The 21,957-nt window shown below is 35.6% G+C and overlaps 2 protein-coding genes across 2 annotated transcripts; both read right to left on the bottom strand.

The window, feature by feature from the left end:
- Positions 1-434: 434 nt before the first annotated feature.
- On the bottom strand, positions 435-4,368 carry LOC111219610 (7-methylguanosine phosphate-specific 5'-nucleotidase-like). The gene is made up of 9 exons (XM_022742324.1): positions 4,288-4,368; positions 3,875-3,973; positions 3,278-3,347; positions 3,002-3,048; positions 2,652-2,737; positions 1,871-1,960; positions 1,246-1,408; positions 659-859; positions 435-551 (listed from the first exon to the last, which is right to left on the bottom strand). The coding sequence occupies exons 1-9, from the start codon at positions 4,366-4,368 to the stop codon at positions 435-437; spliced, it is 954 nt and encodes a 317-aa protein (XP_022598045.1).
- A 1,079-nt stretch (positions 4,369-5,447) lies between these two features.
- Positions 5,448-11,373, bottom strand: LOC111220445 (kelch-like protein 11). The gene is made up of 2 exons (XM_022743535.1): positions 10,689-11,373; positions 5,448-8,740 (listed from the first exon to the last, which is right to left on the bottom strand). The coding sequence occupies exons 1-2, from the start codon at positions 11,240-11,242 to the stop codon at positions 7,156-7,158; spliced, it is 2,139 nt and encodes a 712-aa protein (XP_022599256.1). The 5' UTR covers positions 11,243-11,373; the 3' UTR covers positions 5,448-7,155.
- Positions 11,374-21,957: the final 10,584 nt, after the last annotated feature.

Genomic DNA, 21,957 nt, shown 5'->3' with positions numbered 1-21,957 from the left:
TTTGTACTGACAGTTTTAAGAGATCGCTGAGTTGCTGATTTCTTTTCGGAGTGAGGGCTGCAGGTACACACTTCATGTATTTGAAACAATACTATATAAATTCTCACTTCACTGAGTTCTGATGAGGTGGCACATTGCTATTCTGGTCCTACTGTTTTGATCCCGACATCCAAAATAAACAGCAGGAAGAAAGCGATTACCGTATAGCCTAGCACAACAATAATCTGTTTGGCTGCAAAGCTGATAGTAATCACAAATTCTACAAAACTAAGCTTACAAATAAATGTCAAAATTAAAAAAAAGAGTTCAGAGTGTGTGTGATTTGCACCATTAACCACATTAGTGGACACAGTGGTTAAAAAGTCAAGTTTTAGGTCTGGTTTGAGGTAAGTAATGCACTGTGAATGGAGTGAACAGGTCCATCGGTGTGTGTCTTACTTGTCTCTTGATGAAGTAATGAATCTGAGGATGGCGTTTTGAACGTCCATCGTCTCGTCTTTCACCAGTACGATGTCAAAGGAGTTGATGTACGACTCTTTCCTCTCTTCCACCTGAGACACAAACCGCAGACAATGAGAACTCAATGTCTATAACTCAATGTGCTGACATAAAATAATCCCAGCACCAAACATTAGTCTATTCAACCAGCGGGTCAGACCTGGTCATTCAGGAAGCCAATGGTCAGGATGTTCTGGGGCTCAGACACGCCGTCAGCCATGGTAAGGTCTCCCAAAGAGTCTCCCAGCAGCAGCACATTGGGTCGACCCTGCAGCTCTCTGAGGCCTGCTGCGTGTGACAGAGCGCCTTCCCTCTTGTTGAAGGTGTGGATCAGTTGGCCTTTGAAGGCTTGCAGGACGCCCTTATCAACAACAATGTTCAAGAAAGGTTCTTTCATACAGAGACTGAAGTTGGTGAAATAACATCATGTTGATCTTTGACTGGTATAAAAATCTATTGGAGCGTTGCACTAAAACGTAGTAGGAAATGTAACATGATCACAACATTCCTGATGAAAGTCAATATTATGATGCGGAATACACCAATGATCCTGCTGTATACATTTTTTTTTACCTTTTAAAATAGTTTTTAGCTTTTTTTCCATTGTCTTTATAATGTTTGGTCTCTAATTGTATTGGAAATTGAATTAGATTTAATTTCATTATCCTGTGGGGAAAAAAAATGGTATTGTATCATTTGTATTTATCAACATCAGCGAGAATCTTGCATAGCTGTCGTCCAACTCACAGTTTGGTCAAAGTCCATGTAGTTGGAGATGATGTGGACATTGGGATGGAAGACGTGGTTCTGTCGGATCACCTCCTCCAGGACGTCTCCAACACCGGCCGAGAAGATCAACAGAGGAACCTGATGCTCGGACAGATGTTCAAAAAACACTTTGTAGCCGTCCCTAAAGAAATACACACACACCTCATCAGATGAGACACATGAACCAATGACTATCTGAGCTGAGAGATGTGCAGTAATTCTGCTGAACAACTAGACTGTTTCATTTATTTGAACGTGAAAAGTAATTGAAGAACAATATTACACATGAGAAAACACCACTCGTTTAAATTACTGTTTTTGCCAAAGTATTGCAGATTCTTCCTATAATGTTTTTGTCAAGTAGTATGACAAGAAGTTAGATTGATGTCATGTTCAATATATCTAAAGTCAACAAAGTATTTGATGTTGCTGATGCCAAGCTCCTTGTTTTATCAGTTTTGTTGTTTACCAGTAATGTTACTTAAATGTTTTCACTACAGAGCACCTCAGATGTGCTAGTTTTCTTGTGCATAACAATAGAGCAAACTAAATGTTAATGTTCACACGCGTTGAGGAAAATATAAAATGACTAAAATGTGTGTACCTGAGCATAGTGTTGGATTCCTTAACGGCCTGGGCGAGCATGTCCTTTCTGATCTTCTGCTGAATCAGCAGCTCATGAACTTTGGTCCACCTGTAGAGAGCAGCACAAGACAACGTCAGAGTCAAATACCAATGAAGAATTTTTTTTTGGCAATTTTGTGACATATTCAGTGGGTGCTGGAAAGTTAGCAAACCTTGTTCTATGAAAATGTGAAAAATATTCCATAGTTCTACATACAGTTGACCTGACCTTCATCTAAGTCCTAAAACTAGACAAAGACAACACCGTTAAACAAATAACATTATAGTAATAGTATAGCAAGTATGTTAGTAATTGGTGTGACCCCTTTGAGCAGCAATTACTTCAACCAAACATTTCCAGAAACTGTTGATCAGTCCTGCAGATCGACTTGGAGGGATTTTGGCCCATGCCTCCTTATAAAACTATTTCAGCTCTGATGTTGGTGGGCTCCCTTGACTGAACTGCTTGCAAGAGAGGAGGAGACCTCAGGTCTAATCAACCCTTTAAATGATAATTCTCTAGGTTCACATACTTCCAACAACATATTTAATGTTGGATCATTTTGCTCAATAAATAAATGAAAAATTATTCTGTTTTTTGTGTTATTTGTTCAATTGGATTCTCTTCATCTAATTTGGGGACTTAGATGAGGATGTTATCACATTTTACATCAACTGTATGTAAATTATAGAACATTCACAAGCACAGTACTAATTGAAACAGAAGTGTGCTTATTTTGGTAAATCTGTCTGTTTCTTACCACTCCACCATGAAAGGCAGTTTCTCTTCAGCACTTCGACTTGCATCAATCTCTATGGGATAGTAGGTGTTCAACAGCTCCCTCATCTACAATGAACCAACACAAAATATTGAACAATACTTTACAGACCAACTAAATGGGATGTATCAGCATGTTCTTGTTGGTCCATGTTGCAGTGATGGGTCCAAAATTATAGGGTAGCAATCAACAAATCATGATGTGAACTGAAATTTGTATTTGTCACAAACATGTAGATGTCATTGCAGAAAAACAAACAGCAACTGCATTCGGAAGAACTATACTGGTGTAAAATGGATTTAGGACTGCACTTATGACTGTAGCACAGTTACCTTTAGAGTGCAGTCTTCATTAATCAACAACCGGTTATCCAGGATGTCTGAATAAAGCAAGGAAAACAGATTTGTAACAGTTTCAGAAAAGCAAAGACACTCATACAAACAAGTCACAGGTGCAGGACAAAGTAACTTTGATAAAACATGCACAAATACAATCTGGGTCAATTGATAAATCCTTCAGATCAAATTATCCAGATGTCCAGACTCTACCAAATCTTAAAAACACCATTTGGCCATGATGCAGATAATCTTTGTGGCCTGTGTGCTTACTGTGGGTGGTGGGCACTCTCTTGCCGTTGTGAGCGAATCTGGTCAGAGTCATGTCGAAGTCTGAGATTACCTGAGAAAACATGGCCATTTGGAACTAAAAAATAGTACTGTGCCACTCAGCAAGCAACCAAATCCATGATTAAATCAAATATACAGTAGTTAAGTTTAAGCCCTGAAGGCAAGGTTTACGTTTGTTGTTTTTTTTTGCATTTATTGATAAAGGCTCAAAACTCTCAGATAATAGGTTATGGTTATATAATAAGGTTATGTTATTTCAGTAATCTGTCTTCTTGCAAAGTGTGAAATTTTGGTATTGACACAGAAGACAAATGTAGAATGAGTCTAAGCATTCCAAGCATACGTGTCAACATTCATCCCTTTGTATCCAGAAAATTATCCAGAAAATCCTGTGTTTTGGGATCATTTGCTGTATTTGATTATGATGATCTCATGAAAGAGGACTGACACTCACATTCCCTGATGATGCTGGAATGAGTTTGACATGCAATCCTGTAATCTGCTCAAATAATCAAACTCCTCAAGTGGACATCTCCAAACATGCATGATGTGAACGCGCCCTCCAATCAGTGCTCTTACCTGCAGGTTTCCCGCACCTGCTCGCTGCATGGCATTGATTGTTTCCTCCACTCTGCTGCGCTCCCTCATTAGCACAGAGCCCTTGGCTAGCTCTGGGATCTGAACCAAAAAGAGTTCTGCCTTACAATGCATGTTTATCCACACAAAGTCTCACGGAAAGGAAGAGAACAGACGACAAGGGGGGTGATATCGGCAAAAGCAGATTCCAGGAGGGCTTTATACCGGAATATGTTACATGCTTTAGGTAATGTCAACACAACACAACACAAAGTTGTTGAAATATCTCAGTATAATTTGTTTTTCTGACAAGTGGACAGGTCTCTTCTTTCTTTTAGTGAGTGCACATAAATTCACCAAATGTAAACTTTCTGAAATGAAACCTTCATTTTTTTCATTTAGTGGAGCTTCTTTACCTCGGTCTTGATCAGTTGGTGCCAGATGGCCAGGACGGTCCGCACAGGTGTGTAAAGCCAGGGAATATGGTATATCTGCATGCCAAGTCAAGAAGAAAACTCAGTTGGGTGATGATTTATTTTATAGAGAGAGAATAATGGTGTAATTTGGTTGTGGTTACACCCGACAGTTCTAATTAAATCCATTTATTCACACCATGTTTTATCTGATATACAAAGGTCAACTATATTTGACTGAAAACTCATTATCCTTCGTTATTTTGCCATCCAAAATCTGACTTATAGGTTTACTAGCATGTTTGACTACGACTGCAATGATTACGTAGCGGCTGATCGTTGCAACTTACCATTTTCAAACGGAGAGGAGACGAGTCAGCGAGGTGTAAACTGCTTTTCACCGTTAAAAATGCATTGTGTTAAATGACTGCTGTTTATATCTTAAATATTTAATAAATAGTGCATTAATGTTCCACTTTACAGTCGACAGCTGGTTTGAATGATTTTGTTTACGTTCTGTTTGTCGCACCGGTAGCGTTCCCAGTTTTATGTGTACCAAGCATACATGGTTCCGCCGCATATTTGTTCCTAGTACCTCAGTGTGCTACAACTTCAGTTTATTTAGCCTTTATTTTGTTTACATTTTCGAAAATTGACTACGCCGAATTAAGTACACACAGCTCTTTTTTGCTGTGTACCATTAGATGGACTGACAACTATGAATGAATAACTATGATAATGAAGAAATCATAAAAACCTGATGATTTTCAGAGAGGTTCTTAATCATTCTAGATTCTGTCCCAGGACATTTTTTCGTATGATACGGTCTCCACTTTTTTTTTTAAATGTCTTTTGTGAATGCAATCCGTATTTTAGAAAATATTGTAGATAAAAGTATGAGCAGAACTTGATTGTAACATAGAGACACTATGAGTGACTTCATGTATATTGAATCACCAGGACAGCATGCAGCTTGTACAACAGCTGCCATAAATTAAAGATGATTAATTATGATTTTGTAAAGTGTATTACAATATGTAGTACTAGTCATTAAAAAAACCTTTGGACATGATATTGTTACATTGAATGCATAGATGGCTGGGTGGATTAAAGTGCACTTTTTTTCAGAGATGACAAACTACATTTCAGTGCATTAACTTTTATTACACCTGCAGCTCTTGCACATACAAATGCAATGGCACCATGTCACACAGTAAACTTGGCTGCATGAAGTCTGAATGTATGACACTGACAAATCGTACTTTATCCCAAAACCTACTGTTATCAAACTGGGAGAAATATCTGAACTTGAAACCCAGCCTCAAATGTGATACTACTGCCAATCACTAAAATCTGCCTGTCTGAGTCTACTCTTTTGCATTCTGCAGTAATCCCAATGGCTTCAAACCCGTTCTTTAAAAATGCAACCTTCCATATATACATATCAATACTGTTCACATTGTGTGGTGGAAAAATGGTAGACTCATCAAGCCTAATTAGATCATAGTTATTGACAGTTTGGCAGGAGATACCACAGGCAAACACAATTTCAACAGTAATAGAGAAACGCACTGAGCTCAACAACTGGTCCACACAACACTAACTGAGTAAGAGGATTGGAGTTAAAAAAAACAAAAAAACTTCTGTTAAATTTGACACTCAGGGTCCTTCAGTGCAGGAAATACAGTTAATTCAACTACACTGATAAGGAACAGCTGGGAACATTATGAGAAATATCCACAAAACAGCCTCTTGGTTCAACACGTTTCACACATTGTGAACGTGTGCTCTTATTCACTTAAAGTAAGACAGCAAATTCTGCAAGAAGTGCAGGGCAGAGCAAACCAAATGAGTCCACCAAAACCAACAAACCAAATAACTCCACAAAAGCACAGTCATAACATTTAATTGGATAAGAGAATTTAAATTTAAAAAAGATCTTTTGCAAAAAATGACTTTTTATCATCATTATGGTGGTACTTGGTCTGATCATTCAAGATATGTAACAACTTGGGAAATCAAATAAAGGAAATTTTGACCGGCTAAAATATTTAGGTTGAATAATATTATATTCACATGTATACACATCCATTGGAATGACAAAAGTGTTTTGCAATCTGTACAAAGTGTTTTAGTGCACATATTCTAGTGCAAAAGTGTATTAAATAAGCTTTGTTGTAAAGAGGGTGAAACATTTAATCACAGCCTGTTCCACAATATGTGCTTTGCTCAATACTTATTTCTTGCTTAAAAATAATGAAAAAAATAAATTGGAGGTAGAAAGTAGATTAAGGTAGCAATAGCAGTAAAAAGTTAAAGGCTTTCTTTTCTCAGCTGGTTGTTTCAGTATGTTCATTGTCGCCACACTGATAATTTAAGTGCCATTTAATTCTAACCTACATTCAAATAAATGTAGACATCATTTAATTTGCTAAATTTACATCTCTACATAAACCTTACTAAATTTCACAGGACAGCATCACTGACAGCTGTCAGTTTTAGTTTAACTTGCACCACAAATCCTGACATCATTTCCTCTTAGGTGTTAAAACAGACCACATATAAAAAGCAAAGCTAAGTTGTTTAGCAGTGAAATCAACAAAGTTGTTAGAAAATGTCACAATATAATTTACTAGCAGAATAAAAGTAAGGCTTAAGCTAATGGTGTAAGTCCAAAATGATTATGCAAGAGTGATAACTTTAGTAGCTTGTCTGGCTAATTCTTATTTTTTCTCTATACTAGCAATTTGAACAGTGTAATCTTTAGCCCCCGATAAACCATGCAGACATTTCACCCCAATAAAGGCAAAAACAAGGCATTTATCAGCAGATGAAGTGCTAGCTAGACAAGGCAGAATGCCAAATTTGACCTCAACATTCAATCTGAGATTGCAACTGTCTCCGCAGAGTGAGTGTGCGTCGATGGAGCTGCTGCATCTGCTGCATGCGGTCTCGCTGGCGAGCCAGGTTCTGGGGCATGGGGAAGCGCTGGCAGCCGTACAGATAATGGTATGGGATGCGAACATGGCAGGCTGCGGCTCGGCAGCGAGGCTGAGGTAAGGGTGGCATCAGCATCCAACGTTTCCTCTCAGCACAGTAACGGTAGACCTCCTTGCGATATTGTTTGTCCATGTTGTTGCTGTTCCTCCACCCGCCAATGATGAATATGTCTTCACCAAGGTAGCAAATGGCAGCACCTTCCATTCCCAGGACCTCTGGAGGGAGGCTGTCGAGGATGTCGTCTGAGATGTTTCTGCTGACTTTCTGCTGTGCAGCCTCGACTGTTACCTTGTAGGTCTTGGGGCAACAGGAGGCTGTGTGGTAGAAGTTGGTGGATGCAACAGCCATTTGAAAAATACAGTAGTTATCGATGAGTGGTAAGGAGTCCACTTCCTGCCACTTGTGACTCTCTGTATCGTAGCAATTGGTCACAGTGCTCAGTCCATCCCCAGTGTCCATATCTACAGGGGTCCTGGCCATCACATACACGTAGCGATCCTCCACGCTCACTGTTTTTACATCTCGTAGTATTTTTGGTGCTGGCTCAAGATTGTGCCACTCGTCCTGCTCAGGATCATAGACAGTTACATCCTTGAAGCCGGGACTGAAGTTGCCGTGACCACCGATGCTGTAGAGTATGTCTTTGACACATGCAAGGCTGAAGGAGTGCTTGCGGGAGGTCAGGCTGCTGACCTGTTCCCAGCTGTTGCAGTTGGGGTTGTAGCGCTCTGCCATCTTGGCGAAGCCTGGCTCCATGGAGCCTGCCACGTAAACATGGCTGTCAGTGACTGCGATGGCATGTCCATCAAGGTGGTTGTGAATGTGTGGCAGGTTGACCCAACGGTCTTCAGCTACAAAGTAGCCCACACACTCACTCAAATACTCTCCCCCTTCTGAAACACCACCCACTACCATGATTACATCCATGTTCTGGCCAAAACGTGGCTGGACCGCTGCCATGTAGGAAGCATGGAGCTCTAAATCTGCTAACTTAAGGCTCTCAAAGCGAACAGCATGGATCTCAAGTGTGTCAGACACCAGCTTCTGACAAGATGCACTGTTTGCCACCAAGGGCTCCTTTCTCACCACCTGTGTCAGGATGGAAGGAGCAATCTGTGGCAGTCTTAAAAGCCTGAACAGCTCCTCAAAGTGCTTCTCTCGCTCCACCATATTTTGGTGCACCCATTTTACAATGGTTTCAAACAACTCTTGTTCAGAATCCACAGTGATTTCTGAGTCTGAGAGCCAGTCTCGCACCAGGTGAAATGGCAGTGTGTAGAATTCTTCCTTGTGGATAACTTTGTGGAAGTTTCTTCTAATGGTCTCAGCGGCCCCCAGGGCCAGCTGATCCAGAGTGTACATGTGGGCGAGGCTGTGCACGGCTACACAGTTGGACAAGCTCAACTTCTTCATCAGAAACTCTCCACAGAAGTTCTTTAGCTGCACCAACAGGAACCTAACAGTGTGAATAAGTCAGAATTGTCAGACAACATTAGCATCTAAAGTTAAAAATCATGATCTGTAATGAACAGTGTAAAAACATTTGATTCCCAAGAGAAGACGCTGTAAGAAAACCTTTATATGTAGTAATTTTCTTTTGCCTTGGTGTTCTGGCAGTATCAAGGTCTATAACATTGAATACCTGTATCTAAGTGTTTTTACTTGGATTTTACTCAGACTTTCATATACAGAAGTTACCTCAAACTACTACATCAACATACAATTTTAAGTGTAGTATTATCAAATTGCCTTGACGATGCGATAAAATGTTGCAATCAATTGTATAAAATAATTAAATAATTATTTTTCAAAGGAGACATATTGATGTGTCGTAGTGGGAAAAGCAAAGGTTACTATTACCCTTTACACCGAAATGAGTGGGTATATGGGGGAATATGGAGGCCAGAGACTGTTAGGTGGTTACTTATTTGTTTCTTTTACTTCAGTCTCTTCAAACTCAACGCTGACAGAACATTGCTTCGAGCACCACTTGAACAGACATATGGAATTTGTGGCTCCAATGGCAAAGAGTCAAAGAAGTTACCGATAGACGATGTACATAATGACATCATGCTGGAAAAGGGCCAGAAATTAGCGAGGTAAAAATACTTTGGGTATTTATTGGTTTTGTTTTTTATTTATTCTGGCTGACCTCTGCCCAGGTTGATGTAGGGCGTAGCAATGATCCTAATTACATGAATTCAACAATGTTCATGTATGAATAAAAAATAGCAAAGGTGTAAGTTGTCCTGCCCTAACAGGTCCAACAGCACAGGAGCATAAGGGAGTTGTCAGTGCAGCACATTGTTTAAACCGTAAACAACCACTCAGGCCAAAATGAAAACACGGATTTGAATGGCCGTTAATAACTCATAAACATAATGCACAAGGTGCCAATACGAGCCTCATCTATTTCTAGCAACTCAATTTGGTATTAATATGTAATGGTTTGAGCAAATATGTCAAAAATTCAAAGTTGTGTCAGGTACTTTTGACATTTTTTTCACATTTCATAGACTCAACAATTGATTAATTGAGAGAGAAAATCAGCTGATTTAATGGATTTAGTCACAGCCCTAGATTAACTGCATGGATGGATTACTGCACAGGACTACTGAGTAAAGGCCAAGCCCAAGGGGTCAAGGGGCCCTCGTCTTCACCTGAAAAAATATCCCAGAATTGCAAAACGAAGAAATGCAAAGAGACACAAAACTACAAAAGACACAACACATCTATGAAGACATGCAAAATGTCCTCAAAGAGATGAAAAAGATCTGCAAAAAGACAGCAAGAAACAGCAAAAGAGATGTAAAGCAACCACAAAGAGAGGAAAAGAGACAACAAACAGATGCGAAAAAAGGCCATGAGAGAAGAAAAACGGCTACAAAAAGACGCAAAATATCCATAATGCAAAACCACCAGAAACGCATGCAACACATCTTCAAACAGATGTAAAATGACCAAACATGAGATGGCTGCGTTTTGTGGTCATTTTGTGCTTCTTTCAGTGTGGGTGGGTTTGTCCTATAGGGACCAGTTGTGTCAGAATCCATCCATGATTGATTCATAATGAAAATAGCCGTTATTTACCGGCTAGTTAATACAGACTATCAGTAAAGACTCTACCCATCATTTACCCAAAATTTGGCTGTTAATCTGACACACAGTCCTGCCAAATGCACTTTGCATTCTAGTTTTGTTTTCATGAAAACATGCTGCTCAATTAAATAGCTGGTTCCACAGGTGTGCTCACTCCTATTTAAGTCACACCTGCTGATTATAATGAGGATGCAGGTACACAAACTATGGCTTTTTTTACCACTAGATAAAAAGGCCTGTAGGACAAGTGGAACGATCTTATTCTGATTCAAATTAAATGTATGGTTAAAAAAAATAGAAATTACCTGTCAGCAAGTTCCAACACTTCATGCACATTTGCAGTGGTCACTCTGATTTCTCCTGTGTACATGAACTGTATGACACTGCTCACAGTGTCCGGATCTAGTCCGGTTTCCGAGCTCCACTCTTTCAGTTCCACTCGCCCCGACACGGACTCTGAAAACTGTCCGCCCAGCAGCAGCGTGAAGTAGTGCGACGCCGCGGATAATACTGAGCGGTGGGCGGTTAAGATTTGGATTCTTTCCTCAGACACCCCGCCGGAGCAAAACACCAGCGTCGCGTCGCAGAACAGCCCCGCCTTCCTCTGCTCGTTCTGCCGCCGGGAGAGCTCCGAGCAGTAGGCCGGGCAGGTGAACTCCTCGGCCTCCTCAGGTTCCCCGTCACCTGTTACCGCTCCCTGAGTGCCGCCGCTCCGACTGCAGTCCTCCGACCCTTCTGCTGCCGCTGCCATACCGCAGGAGGAAGCTAGTCTCAGAGGCACATGAAAGCTCTGACCTATCTTCGGCAATAACTCGTAGGCATATATAACACACGTAAATAAACAGTCAAATACTGACATGCATGCGAAGCGGTCACAGCCTTGATTATAAAACTGAAGCGCTCACTTCCGTCTTCCAGAATATCCTTGATTTTTTTCGAGTGTCAATGTGAGGCTCTGAGATACAAGCGAAATATCTCTGCCTGACGCAAATACGGGAGGGTCCGAGATGTCGAGTTTTTGACGTTGTACGCACAAAGACGTCTTTATTTTAGAGAAATTTAACTTTGTTTTAGGGATGCACCGTTTTTGCGCATGCGTGTAACACTTGGTGTCGGTTATTGATTATTAGTCATGTTTGAAGCTTGGTATTTGATGCCAGCAGACCCACCCTGTTATAGCTATACTATAATACCAAAGAAACTGTAAGGAAATGAATAAATATAACCACAATCCTATGCAAACATGGCATTGTCTTTCTATTTAGCTCTTAAGGGACTAATCTCTAATGGACTGTTCAAGAACTTACCTTCTAGAAAAGGGCTGCAGGATAGCTGGATTAGAATCCAGTTATAAACTGTTTATCAACTTGTATAACCTTTCCAATAATGATTTATTAAAAATTTATAGGAAGCTGACCAAGTTTTGCTGGAGGATTATGAGAATGACTAACATTTAGAACAGACATATGGTGGCTTATTGGAAAATTCTAACGCTTTACAATCATTTATATTTTCATTATTGCTGAATAAACACCCACAGTCACATTAATACCCAAATCTGCTATTTAAACAGCACTCTCCTGCAACAGAGCCTTTATTAAAACAACTGAATGAGAACATTTTAACTAAAATAGGTCTTACCATAAACATTTCACAGTAACTCTATTGTTCTCTCTACATTTGAACTATTTAAAGTATACATACAGTACATAAATACTTTGAACCTAATTTGAGTCCTCAGTCCTCAGTGTGGCAGCTCTTGGTTTCTACCCTTTCCATTTCTGAACACAGTATTGTCCAGGTTACAGATTTGCCTTTTGTTGGAGTATCTTCAAGGTCCAATGTGCAGAATGGGTCCCTTTTGACTCTTGAATTGAATTTCACGTGGGCAATGACCATGGAATCACAGACCCATTAGCACTTATTAATATTTTCCCACTGAAGATCATTGAAATGAGTGCTCTGATCAAGGGCGTAGGTTTGCATGTGGACGGTAGGGACATGCCCCTACCTATATTTAAGGAGGACAGAATTGTCCTAGTATACTATGACGTTTTTTATGACTTACTATACTATGACGTTTTTATGATGTTTTTTATGCCTTACTATTCTATGATGTTCTAAGGTGGTACCTGTTTTGCATGTGTGCAACTTTGGTTTTAGTATGTGAAGAATGTCTACCATGCTAAAGGATCCTTTACACATCTGGGTTTTATTGTTATATTGTTGTATGTTGGTTTATCTACATCTACCAGAGACTTTAGTCATGCACCCCTTTTAGGGGGTTGGAAGAAATAAAAATGAAACACAGGTAAAGGCCATAGTATACTATTCTATGATGTTCTAAGGTGGTACTTGTTTTGCATGTGTGCAACTTTGGTTTTAGTATGTAAAGAATGTCTACCACACTGTGGTGTTTTTTGACGTTTGATCCCTTTTTATAGTATTCTGTCATGTTTATTTGATGTTTTTATGACATTTTATGCCTTACTATACTATGGCGTTTTTTTGACGTGTTTTTGCATTGCTATACTGTGTTTTTTTATGTTTTTATGCCTTTATTATTTGTCTTTTTTCACTTTTTTTGCCATTATATACTATGTCGTTTTTTTTTTTTTTTCACTTTTTAGGCCTTACTATACTATGATGTCTTTATACCTTACTATACTTTGACGGTTTTTGATGTTTTTATGCCTTATTACACTGTAGTTTTATCACTTTTTTTGCCATAGTATATTATGGCGGTTTTTTTCACTTTTTAGGCCTTACTATACTATGACGTCTTTATACCACACTATACTATGACAGTTTTTGATGTTTTTATGCTTTATTACACTATGTCTTTTTTTTCACTTTTTTTGCCATAGTATACTATGTCATTTTTTTCACTTTTTAGTCCTTACTATACTATGGTGTCTTTATACCTACTAAATTATGACGTTTTCTGGTGTTTTTATGCCTTATCACACTATGTGTTTTTTATTACTTTTTTGCCATAGTATACTATGTCTTTTTTTTTCACTTTTTAGGCCTTACTATAATTACTTTTTATGCCTTACTATAATTACTATGACGTCTTTATACCTTACTATACTATGATGGTCTTTGATGTTTATATGCCTTATTACACTATGTGGTTTTTTCACTTTTTTTGCCATACTATACTATGTCATTTTTTTCACTTTTAAGGCCTTACTATACTATGTCATCTTTTTACCTTACTAAACAACTTTTATTTTTGTTTTTGCATTGCTATACTATGACGTTTTTATGACATATCAGACCATGATACACATACATACTTTCCTTCTCGTAGATGCTTTCAGATATACATGAATACTTCAATATATACGTACATACATACATAAGTAGTTTAATTCATACATTCTTTCAGACCTAAAATCTTTTATTTATACATATTTACCAAATTGCAGACATAAATAATGTATTCATGTATGTAATAATGTATAAACGACATACTATACTATGTCGTTTTTTCACTTTTTTTGCCATAGTATACTATGTCGTTTTTTTTCACTTTTTAGGCCTTACTATACTATGGTGTCTTTATACCTTACTATACTGTGTTGTTTTTTTTCACTTTTTAGTCCATACTATACTATGTTGTTTTTTTTTTACTTTTTTGCAATACTATACTATGAAGTCTTTATACCTCACTATACCATGACATTTGCTGGTGTTTTTATGCCTTATTACACTATGTGGTTTTTTTTACTTTTTTGCAATACTATACTATGAAGTCTTTATACCTCACTATACCATGACATTTGCTGGTGTTTTTATGCCTTATTACACAATGTGGTTTTTTAACTTTTTTTGCCATAGTATACTATGTCGTTTTTTTTCACTTTTTAGTCCTTACTATACTATGGTGTCTTTATACCTTACTATACCATGACATTTGCTGTTGTTTTTATGCCTTATTACACTATATGGTTTTTTCACTTTTTTTGCCATAGTATACTATGTCGTTTTTTTTCACTTTTTAGGCCTTACTGTACTATGGTGTCTTTATACCTACTATACTATGACGTTTTCTGGTGTTTTTATGACTTTTTACACTGTCGTTTTTTTCACTTTTTTTGCCATAGTATACCATGTCGTTTTTTTTCACTTTTTAGGCCTTACTATACTATTATGTCTTTATACCACACTATACCATGACATTTGCTGGTGTTTTTATGCCTTATTACACTGTCGTTTTTTCACTTTTTAGGCCATACTATACTATGTTGTTGTTTTTTCACTTTTTAAGCCTTACTATACTATGATGTCTTTATACCACACTATACCATGACATTTGCTGGTGTTTTTATGCCTTCACTTTTTTTGCCATACTATGCTATGTGGTTTTTTCACTTTTTTTGCCATAGTATACTATGTCGTTTTTTTCACTTTTTAGGCCTTACTATACTATGATGTCATTATACCACACTATACCATGACATTTGCTGATGTTGTTATGCCTTATTACACTATGTGTTTTTTTTCACTTGTTTTGCCATTGTATACTATGTCGTTTTTTTTTTTCACTTTTTTTTGCCATAGTATACTATGTCATTTTTTTTCACTTTTTAGGCCTTACTATACTATGGTGTCTTATACCTACTATACTATGATGTTTTCTGTCGTTTTTATGCCTTATTACACTATGTGGTTTTTTTTCAACTTTTTTGCTATACTATACTATGTTGTTTTTTTCACTTTTTAGGCCTGATTATACTATGGTGTCTTATACCTACTATACTATGATGTTTTCTGGTGTTTTTATGCCTTTTTACACTGTCGTTTTTTTCCACTTTTTTGCCATACTATACTATGTCGTTTTTTCACTTTTTTTGCCATAGTATACTATGTCGTTTTTTTTTCACTTTTTAGGCCTTACTATACTATGACGTCTTTATACCACACTATACCATGATATTTGCTGGTGTTTTTATGCCTTATTACACAATGTGGTTTTTAAACTTTTTTTGCCATAGTATACTATGTCGTTTTTTTCACTTTTTAGGCCTTACTATAATTACTATGACGTTTTTATACCTTACTATACTATGACGGTTTTTGATGTTTTTATGCCTTATCACACTATGTCGTTTTTTTTGTCACTTTTTAGGCCCTACTATACTATGATGTCTTTATACCTTACTATACCATGACATCTGCTGTTGTTTTTATGCCTTATTACACTGGCGTTTTTTCACTTTTTAGGCCTTACTATACTATGATGTCTTTATACCTTACTATACCATGACATCTGCTGTTGTTTTTATGCCTTATTACACTGGCGTTTTTTCACTTTTTAGGCCTTACTATACTATGATGTCTTTATACCTTACTATACCATGACATCTGCTGTTGTTTTTATGCCTTATTACACTGGCGTTTTTTCACTTTTTAGGCCTTACTATACTATGATGTCTTTATACCTTACTATACCATGACATCTGCTGTTGTTTTTATGCCTTATTACACTGGCGTTTTTTCACTTTTTAGGCCATACTATACTATGTTGTTGTTTTTTCACTTTTTAAGCCTTACTATACCATGATGTCTTTATACCACACTATACCATGACATTTTCTGGTGTTTTTATGCCTTCACTTTTTTTGCCATACTATGCTATGTGGTTTTTTCACTTTTTTGCCATAGTATACTATGTCGTTTTTTTCACTTTTTAGGCCTTACTATACTATGATGTCTTTATACCACACTCTACCATGACATTTGCTGGTGTTTTTATGCCTTATTACACTATGTGTTTTTTTTCACTTGTTTTGCCATTGTATACTATGTCGTGTTTTTTTTTCACTTTTTTTTGCCATAGTATACTATGTCATTTTTTTTCACTTTTTAGGCCTTACTATACTATGGTGTCTTATACCTACTATACTATGATGTTTTCTGTCGTTTTTATGCCTTATTACACTATGTGGTTTTTTTTCAACTTTTTTGCTATACTATACTATGTTGTTTTTTTCACTTTTTAGGCCTTACTATACTATGATGTCATTATACCACACTATACCATGACATTTGCTGATGTTGTTATGCCTTATTACACTATGTGTTTTTTTTCACTTGTTTTGCCATTGTATACTATGTCGTTTTTTTTTTTCACTTTTTTTTGCCATAGTATACTATGTCGTTTTTTCCACTTTTTTTGCCTTACTATACTATGGTGTCTTTATACCTACTATACTATGACGTTTTCTGGTGTTTTTATGTCTTATTACACTATGTCGTTTTTTCACTTTTTTTGCCATACTATATTATGTTGTTTTTTTTTTCACTTTTTAAGCCTTACTATACTATGGTGTCTTTATACCTACTATACTATGACGTTTTCTGGTGTTTTTATGCCTTTTTACACTGTCGTTTTTTTCACTTTTTTTTCATAGTATACTATGTCGTTTTTTTTCACTTTTTTTGCCATAGTATACTATGTCGTTTTTTTTCACTTTTTTTTGCCATAATATACTATGTCATTTTTTTTTCACTTTTTAGGCCTTACTATACTATGGTGTCTTATACCTACTATACTATGATGTTTTCTGGTGTTTTTATGCCTTTTTACACTGTCCTTTTTTTCACTTTTTTTGCCATACTATACTCTGTCGTTTTTTTTCGCTTTTTAGGCCTTACTATATAGTAGTAGTAATAGTATACTGTGTTGTTTTTTTTCACTTTTTAGGCCTTACTATACTATGACGTCTTTATACCACACTCTACCATGACATTTGCTGGTGTTTTTATGCCTTATTACACTATGTCGTTTTTTCCACTTTTTTGCCTTACTATACTATGGTGTCTTTATACCTACTATACTATGACGTTTTCTGGTGTTTTTATGCCTTATTACACTATGTTGTTTTTTCACTTTTTTTGCCATACTGTACTATGTTGTTTTTTTTTTCACTTTTTAAGCCTTACTATACTATGGTGTCTTTATACCTACTATACTATGACGTTTTCTGGTGTTTTTATGCCTTTTTACACTGTCGTTTTTTTCACTTTTTTTGCATAGTATACTATGTCGTTTTTTTTCACTTTTTTTGCCATAGTATACTATGTCATTTTTTTTCACTTTTTAGGCCTTACTATACTATGACATCTTTATACCACACAATACCATGACATTTGCTGGTGTTTTTATGCCTTATTACACAATGTGTTTTTTTTACTTTTTTGCCATACTATACTATGTCAATTTTTTTCACTTTTTAGGCCTTACTATACTATGGTGTCTTATACCTACTTTTTTTTTTTACTTGTTTTTGCATTGCTATACTATTACGTTTTTATGACATACCAGACCATGATACACATACATACATGTACTTTATTTAAACATACATACATACATACATACATACATACATACATACATACAGTACATACATACATACTTTCCTTCTCATAGATACTTTCAGATATACATGAATACTTCAGTATATACGTACATACATACATAAGTAGTTTAATTCATACATTCTTTCAGACCTAAAATCTTTTATTTGTACATATTTACCAAATTGCAGACATAAATAATGTATTCATTCATGCAGACATAGTAATATACCATCGTATACTATGTTGTTTTTTTCTTTTTGTTGCCATAATATACTATGTCGTTTTTTTTTTTTCACTTTTTAGGTCTTACTATACTATAACGTCTTTATACCTCACTATACCATGACATTTTCTGGTGTTTTTATGCCTTATTACTCTATGTGTTTTTTTTCACTTTTTTTGCCATAGTATACTATGTCGTTTTTTCACTTTTTTTGCCATAGTATACTATGTCGTTTTTTCACTTTTTTTGCCATAGTATACTATGTCGTTTTTTCACTTTTTTTGCCATAGTATACTATGTCGTTTTTTCACTTTTTTTGCCATAGTATACTATGTCGTTTTTTCACTTTTTTTGCCATAGTATACTATGTCGTTTTTTCACTTTTTTTGCCATAGTATACTATGTCGTTTTTTCACTTTTTTTGCCATAGTATACTATGTCGTTTTTTCACTTTTTTTGCCATAGTATACTATGTCGTTTTTTTTCACTTTTTAGGCCTTACTATACTATGGTGTCGTATACCTACTATACTATGACGTTTTCTGGTGTTTTTATGCCTTTTTACACTGTTGTTTTTTTTCACTTTTTTTGCATAGGATACTATGTCGTTTTTTTTCACTTTTTTTGCCATAGTATACTATGTCGTTTTTTTTCACTTTTTAGGCCTTACTATACTATGACATCTTTATACCACACAATACCATGACATTTGCTGGTGTTTTTATGCCTTATTACACAATGTGTTTTTTTTTACTTTTTTGCTATACTATACTATGTCGTTTTTTCACTTTTTTTTGCCATACTATACTATGTTGTTTTTTTCACTTTTTAAGCCTTACTATACTATGACATCTTTATACCTACTATACTATGACATTTTCTGGTGTTTTTATGCCTTTTTACACTGTCGTTTTTTTTACTTTTTTGCCATACTATACTATGTCAATTTTTTTCACTTTTTAGGCCTTACTATACTATGGTGTCTTATACCTACTTTTTTTTTTTACTTGTTTTTGCATTGCTATACTATTACGTTTTTATGACATACCAGACCATGATACACATACATACATGTACTTTATTTAAACATACATACATACATACATACATACATACATACATACAGTACATACATACATACTTTCCTTCTCATAGATACTTTCAGATATACATGAATACTTCAATATATATGTACATACATACATAAGTAGTTTAATTCATACATTCTTTCAGACCTAAAATCTTTTATTTATACATATTTACCAAATTGCAGACATAAATAATGTATTCATTCATGCAGACATAGTAATATACCATCGTATACTATGTTGTTTTTTTCTTTTTGTTGCCATAATATACTATGTCGTTTTTTTTTTTTCACTTTTTAGGTCTTACTATACTATAACGTCTTTATACCTCACTATACCATGACATTTTCTGGTGTTTTTATGCCTTATTACACTATGTGGTTTTTTCACTTTTTTTGCCATAGTATACTATGTCGTTTTTTCACTTTTTTTGCCATAGTATACTATGTCGTTTTTTTTCACTTTTTAGGCCTGATTATACTATGGTGTCTTATACTTATTATATTATGATGTTTTCTGGTGTTTTTATGCCTTATTACACTATGTCGTTTTTTCCACTTTTTTGCCTTACTATACTATGGTGTCTTTATACCTACTATACTATGATGTTTATACCACACTATACCATGACATTTGCTGGTGTTTTTATGCCTTATTACCCTATGTGTTTTTTTTCACTTTTGAGGCCTTACTATACTATGACGGTTTGTGATGTTTTTATGTCGTTTTTTGTCACTTTTTAAGCCTTATTATACTATGGCGTCTTTATATGCACTTTACTATGACGTTTTCTGGCGTTTTTATGCCTTTTTACTCTGTCGTTTTTTCACTTTTTACTATGGTGTCTTATACCTACTATACTATGATGTTTATACCACACTATACCATGACATTTGCTGGTGTTTTTATGCCTTATTACCCTATGTGTTTTTTTTCACTTTTGAGGCCTTACTATACTATGACGGTTTGTGATGTTTTTATGTCGTTTTTTGTCACTTTTTAAGCCTTATTATACTATGGCGTCTTTATATGCACTTTACTATGACGTTTTCTGGCGTTTTTATGCCTTTTTACTCTGTCGTTTTTTCACTTTTTACTATGGTGTCTTATACCTACTATACTATGATGTTTATACCACACTATACCATGACATTTGCTGGTGTTTTTATGCCTTATTACCCTATGTGTTTTTTTTCACTTTTGAGGCCTTACTATACTATGACGGTTTGTGATGTTTTTATGTCGTTTTTTGTCACTTTTTAAGCCTTATTATACTATGGCGTCTTTATATGCACTTTACTATGACGTTTTCTGGCGTTTTTATGCCTTTTTACTCTGTCGTTTTTTCACTTTTTACTATGGTGTCTTATACCTACTATACTATGATGTTTATACCACACTATACCATGACATTTGCTGGTGTTTTTATGCCTTATTACCCTATGTGTTTTTTTTCACTTTTGAGGCCTTACTATACTATGACGGTTTGTGATGTTTTTATGTCGTTTTTTGTCACTTTTTAAGCCTTATTATACTATGGCGTCTTTATATGCACTTTACTATGACGTTTTCTGGCGTTTTTATGCCTTTTTACTCTGTCGTTTTTTCACTTTTTACTATGGTGTCTTATACCTACTATACTATGATGTTTATACCACACTATACCATGACATTTGCTGGTGTTTTTATGCCTTATTACCCTATGTGTTTTTTTTCACTTTTGAGGCCTTACTATACTATGACGGTTTGTGATGTTTTTATGTCGTTTTTTGTCACTTTTTAAGCCTTATTATACTATGGCGTCTTTATATGCACTTTACTATGACGTTTTCTGGCGTTTTTATGCCTTTTTACTCTGTCGTTTTTTCACTTTTTACTATGGTGTCTTATACCTACTATACTATGACGGTTTGTGATGTTTTTATGTCGTTTTTTTTCACTTTTTAAGCCTTATTATACTATGGTGTCTTTATATGCACTTTACTATGACGTTTTCTGGTGTTTTTATGCCTTTTTTGCCATACTATACTATGTGGTTTTTTCACTTTTTTTTCCATAGTATACTATGTCGTTTTTTTCACTTTTTAGGCCTTACTATACTATGACGTCTTTATACCACACTATACCATGACATTTGCTGGTGTCTTATGCCTTATTAGACTATGTGTTTTTTTTTTACTTTTTTGCTATACTATACTATTTTGTTTTTTCACTTTTCTTGCCATACTATACTATGTCGTTTTTTTTTCACTTTTTAAGCCTTACTATACTATGGTGTCTTTATACCTACTATACTATGACGTTTTCTGGTGTTTTTATGCCTTTTTACATTATGTCGTTTTTTCACTTTTTTTGCATAGTATACTATGTCGTTTTTTTTCACTTTTTAGGCCTTACTATACTATGACTTCTTTATACCACACTATACCATGACATTTGCTGGTGTTTTTATGCCTTATTACACTATGTGTTTTTTTTTTACTTTTTTGCTATACTATACTATGTCGTTTTTTCACTTTTTTGCCATAGTATACTATGTGTTTTTTTTTTTTTCACTTTTTAGGCCTTACTATACTATGGTGTCTTTATACCTACTATACTATGACGTGTTCTGGTGTTTTTACGCCTTTTTACACTGTCATTTTTTCACTTTTTTGCCATACTATATTATGTCTTTTTCACTTTTTAGGCCTTACTATACTGTGACCTTTTTTGATGTTTTTATGCCTTATTACATTGTTTTTTCTTACCTTTTTGCCATAGTGTACTAGGTAGTTTTTTTCACTTTTTAGGCCTGATGATGTTCATTATGCCTTACTATATTATGAAGTTTTATTTCTTTATATACTCTAACATTTTGATGACTATGATGTTTTAATGCCTTCCTTT

Source organism: Seriola dumerili, unplaced genomic scaffold (assembly GCF_002260705.1).
Source record: "Seriola dumerili isolate Sdu_G_001 unplaced genomic scaffold, Sdu_1.0 BDQW01000068.1, whole genome shotgun sequence".
Taxonomy (NCBI): domain Eukaryota; kingdom Metazoa; phylum Chordata; class Actinopteri; order Carangiformes; family Carangidae; genus Seriola; species Seriola dumerili.
This window is presented reverse-complemented; position numbering and strand designations above follow the sequence as displayed.

Excerpts from the sequence above, each read along its gene's own strand:
- LOC111219610 (XM_022742324.1), bottom strand. The coding sequence starts at position 4,368 with ATGCAGATATACCATATTCCCTGGCTTTACACACCTGTGCGGACCGTC. Across the intron at positions 3,974-4,287 it reads ACCAACTGATCAAGACCGAG|ATCCCAGAGCTAGCCAAGGG; the intron begins GTAAAGAAGCTC and ends TTTTTGGTTCAG. Across the intron at positions 1,961-2,651 it reads CTGCCTTTCATGGTGGAGTG|GTGGACCAAAGTTCATGAGC; the intron begins GTAAGAAACAGA and ends TGCTCTCTACAG.
- LOC111220445 (XM_022743535.1), bottom strand. The coding sequence starts at position 11,242 with ATGTCAGTATTTGACTGTTTATTTACGTGTGTTATATATGCCTACGAG. Across the intron at positions 8,741-10,688 it reads GTGTTGGAACTTGCTGACAG|GTTCCTGTTGGTGCAGCTAA; the intron begins GTAATTTCTATT and ends TCACACTGTTAG.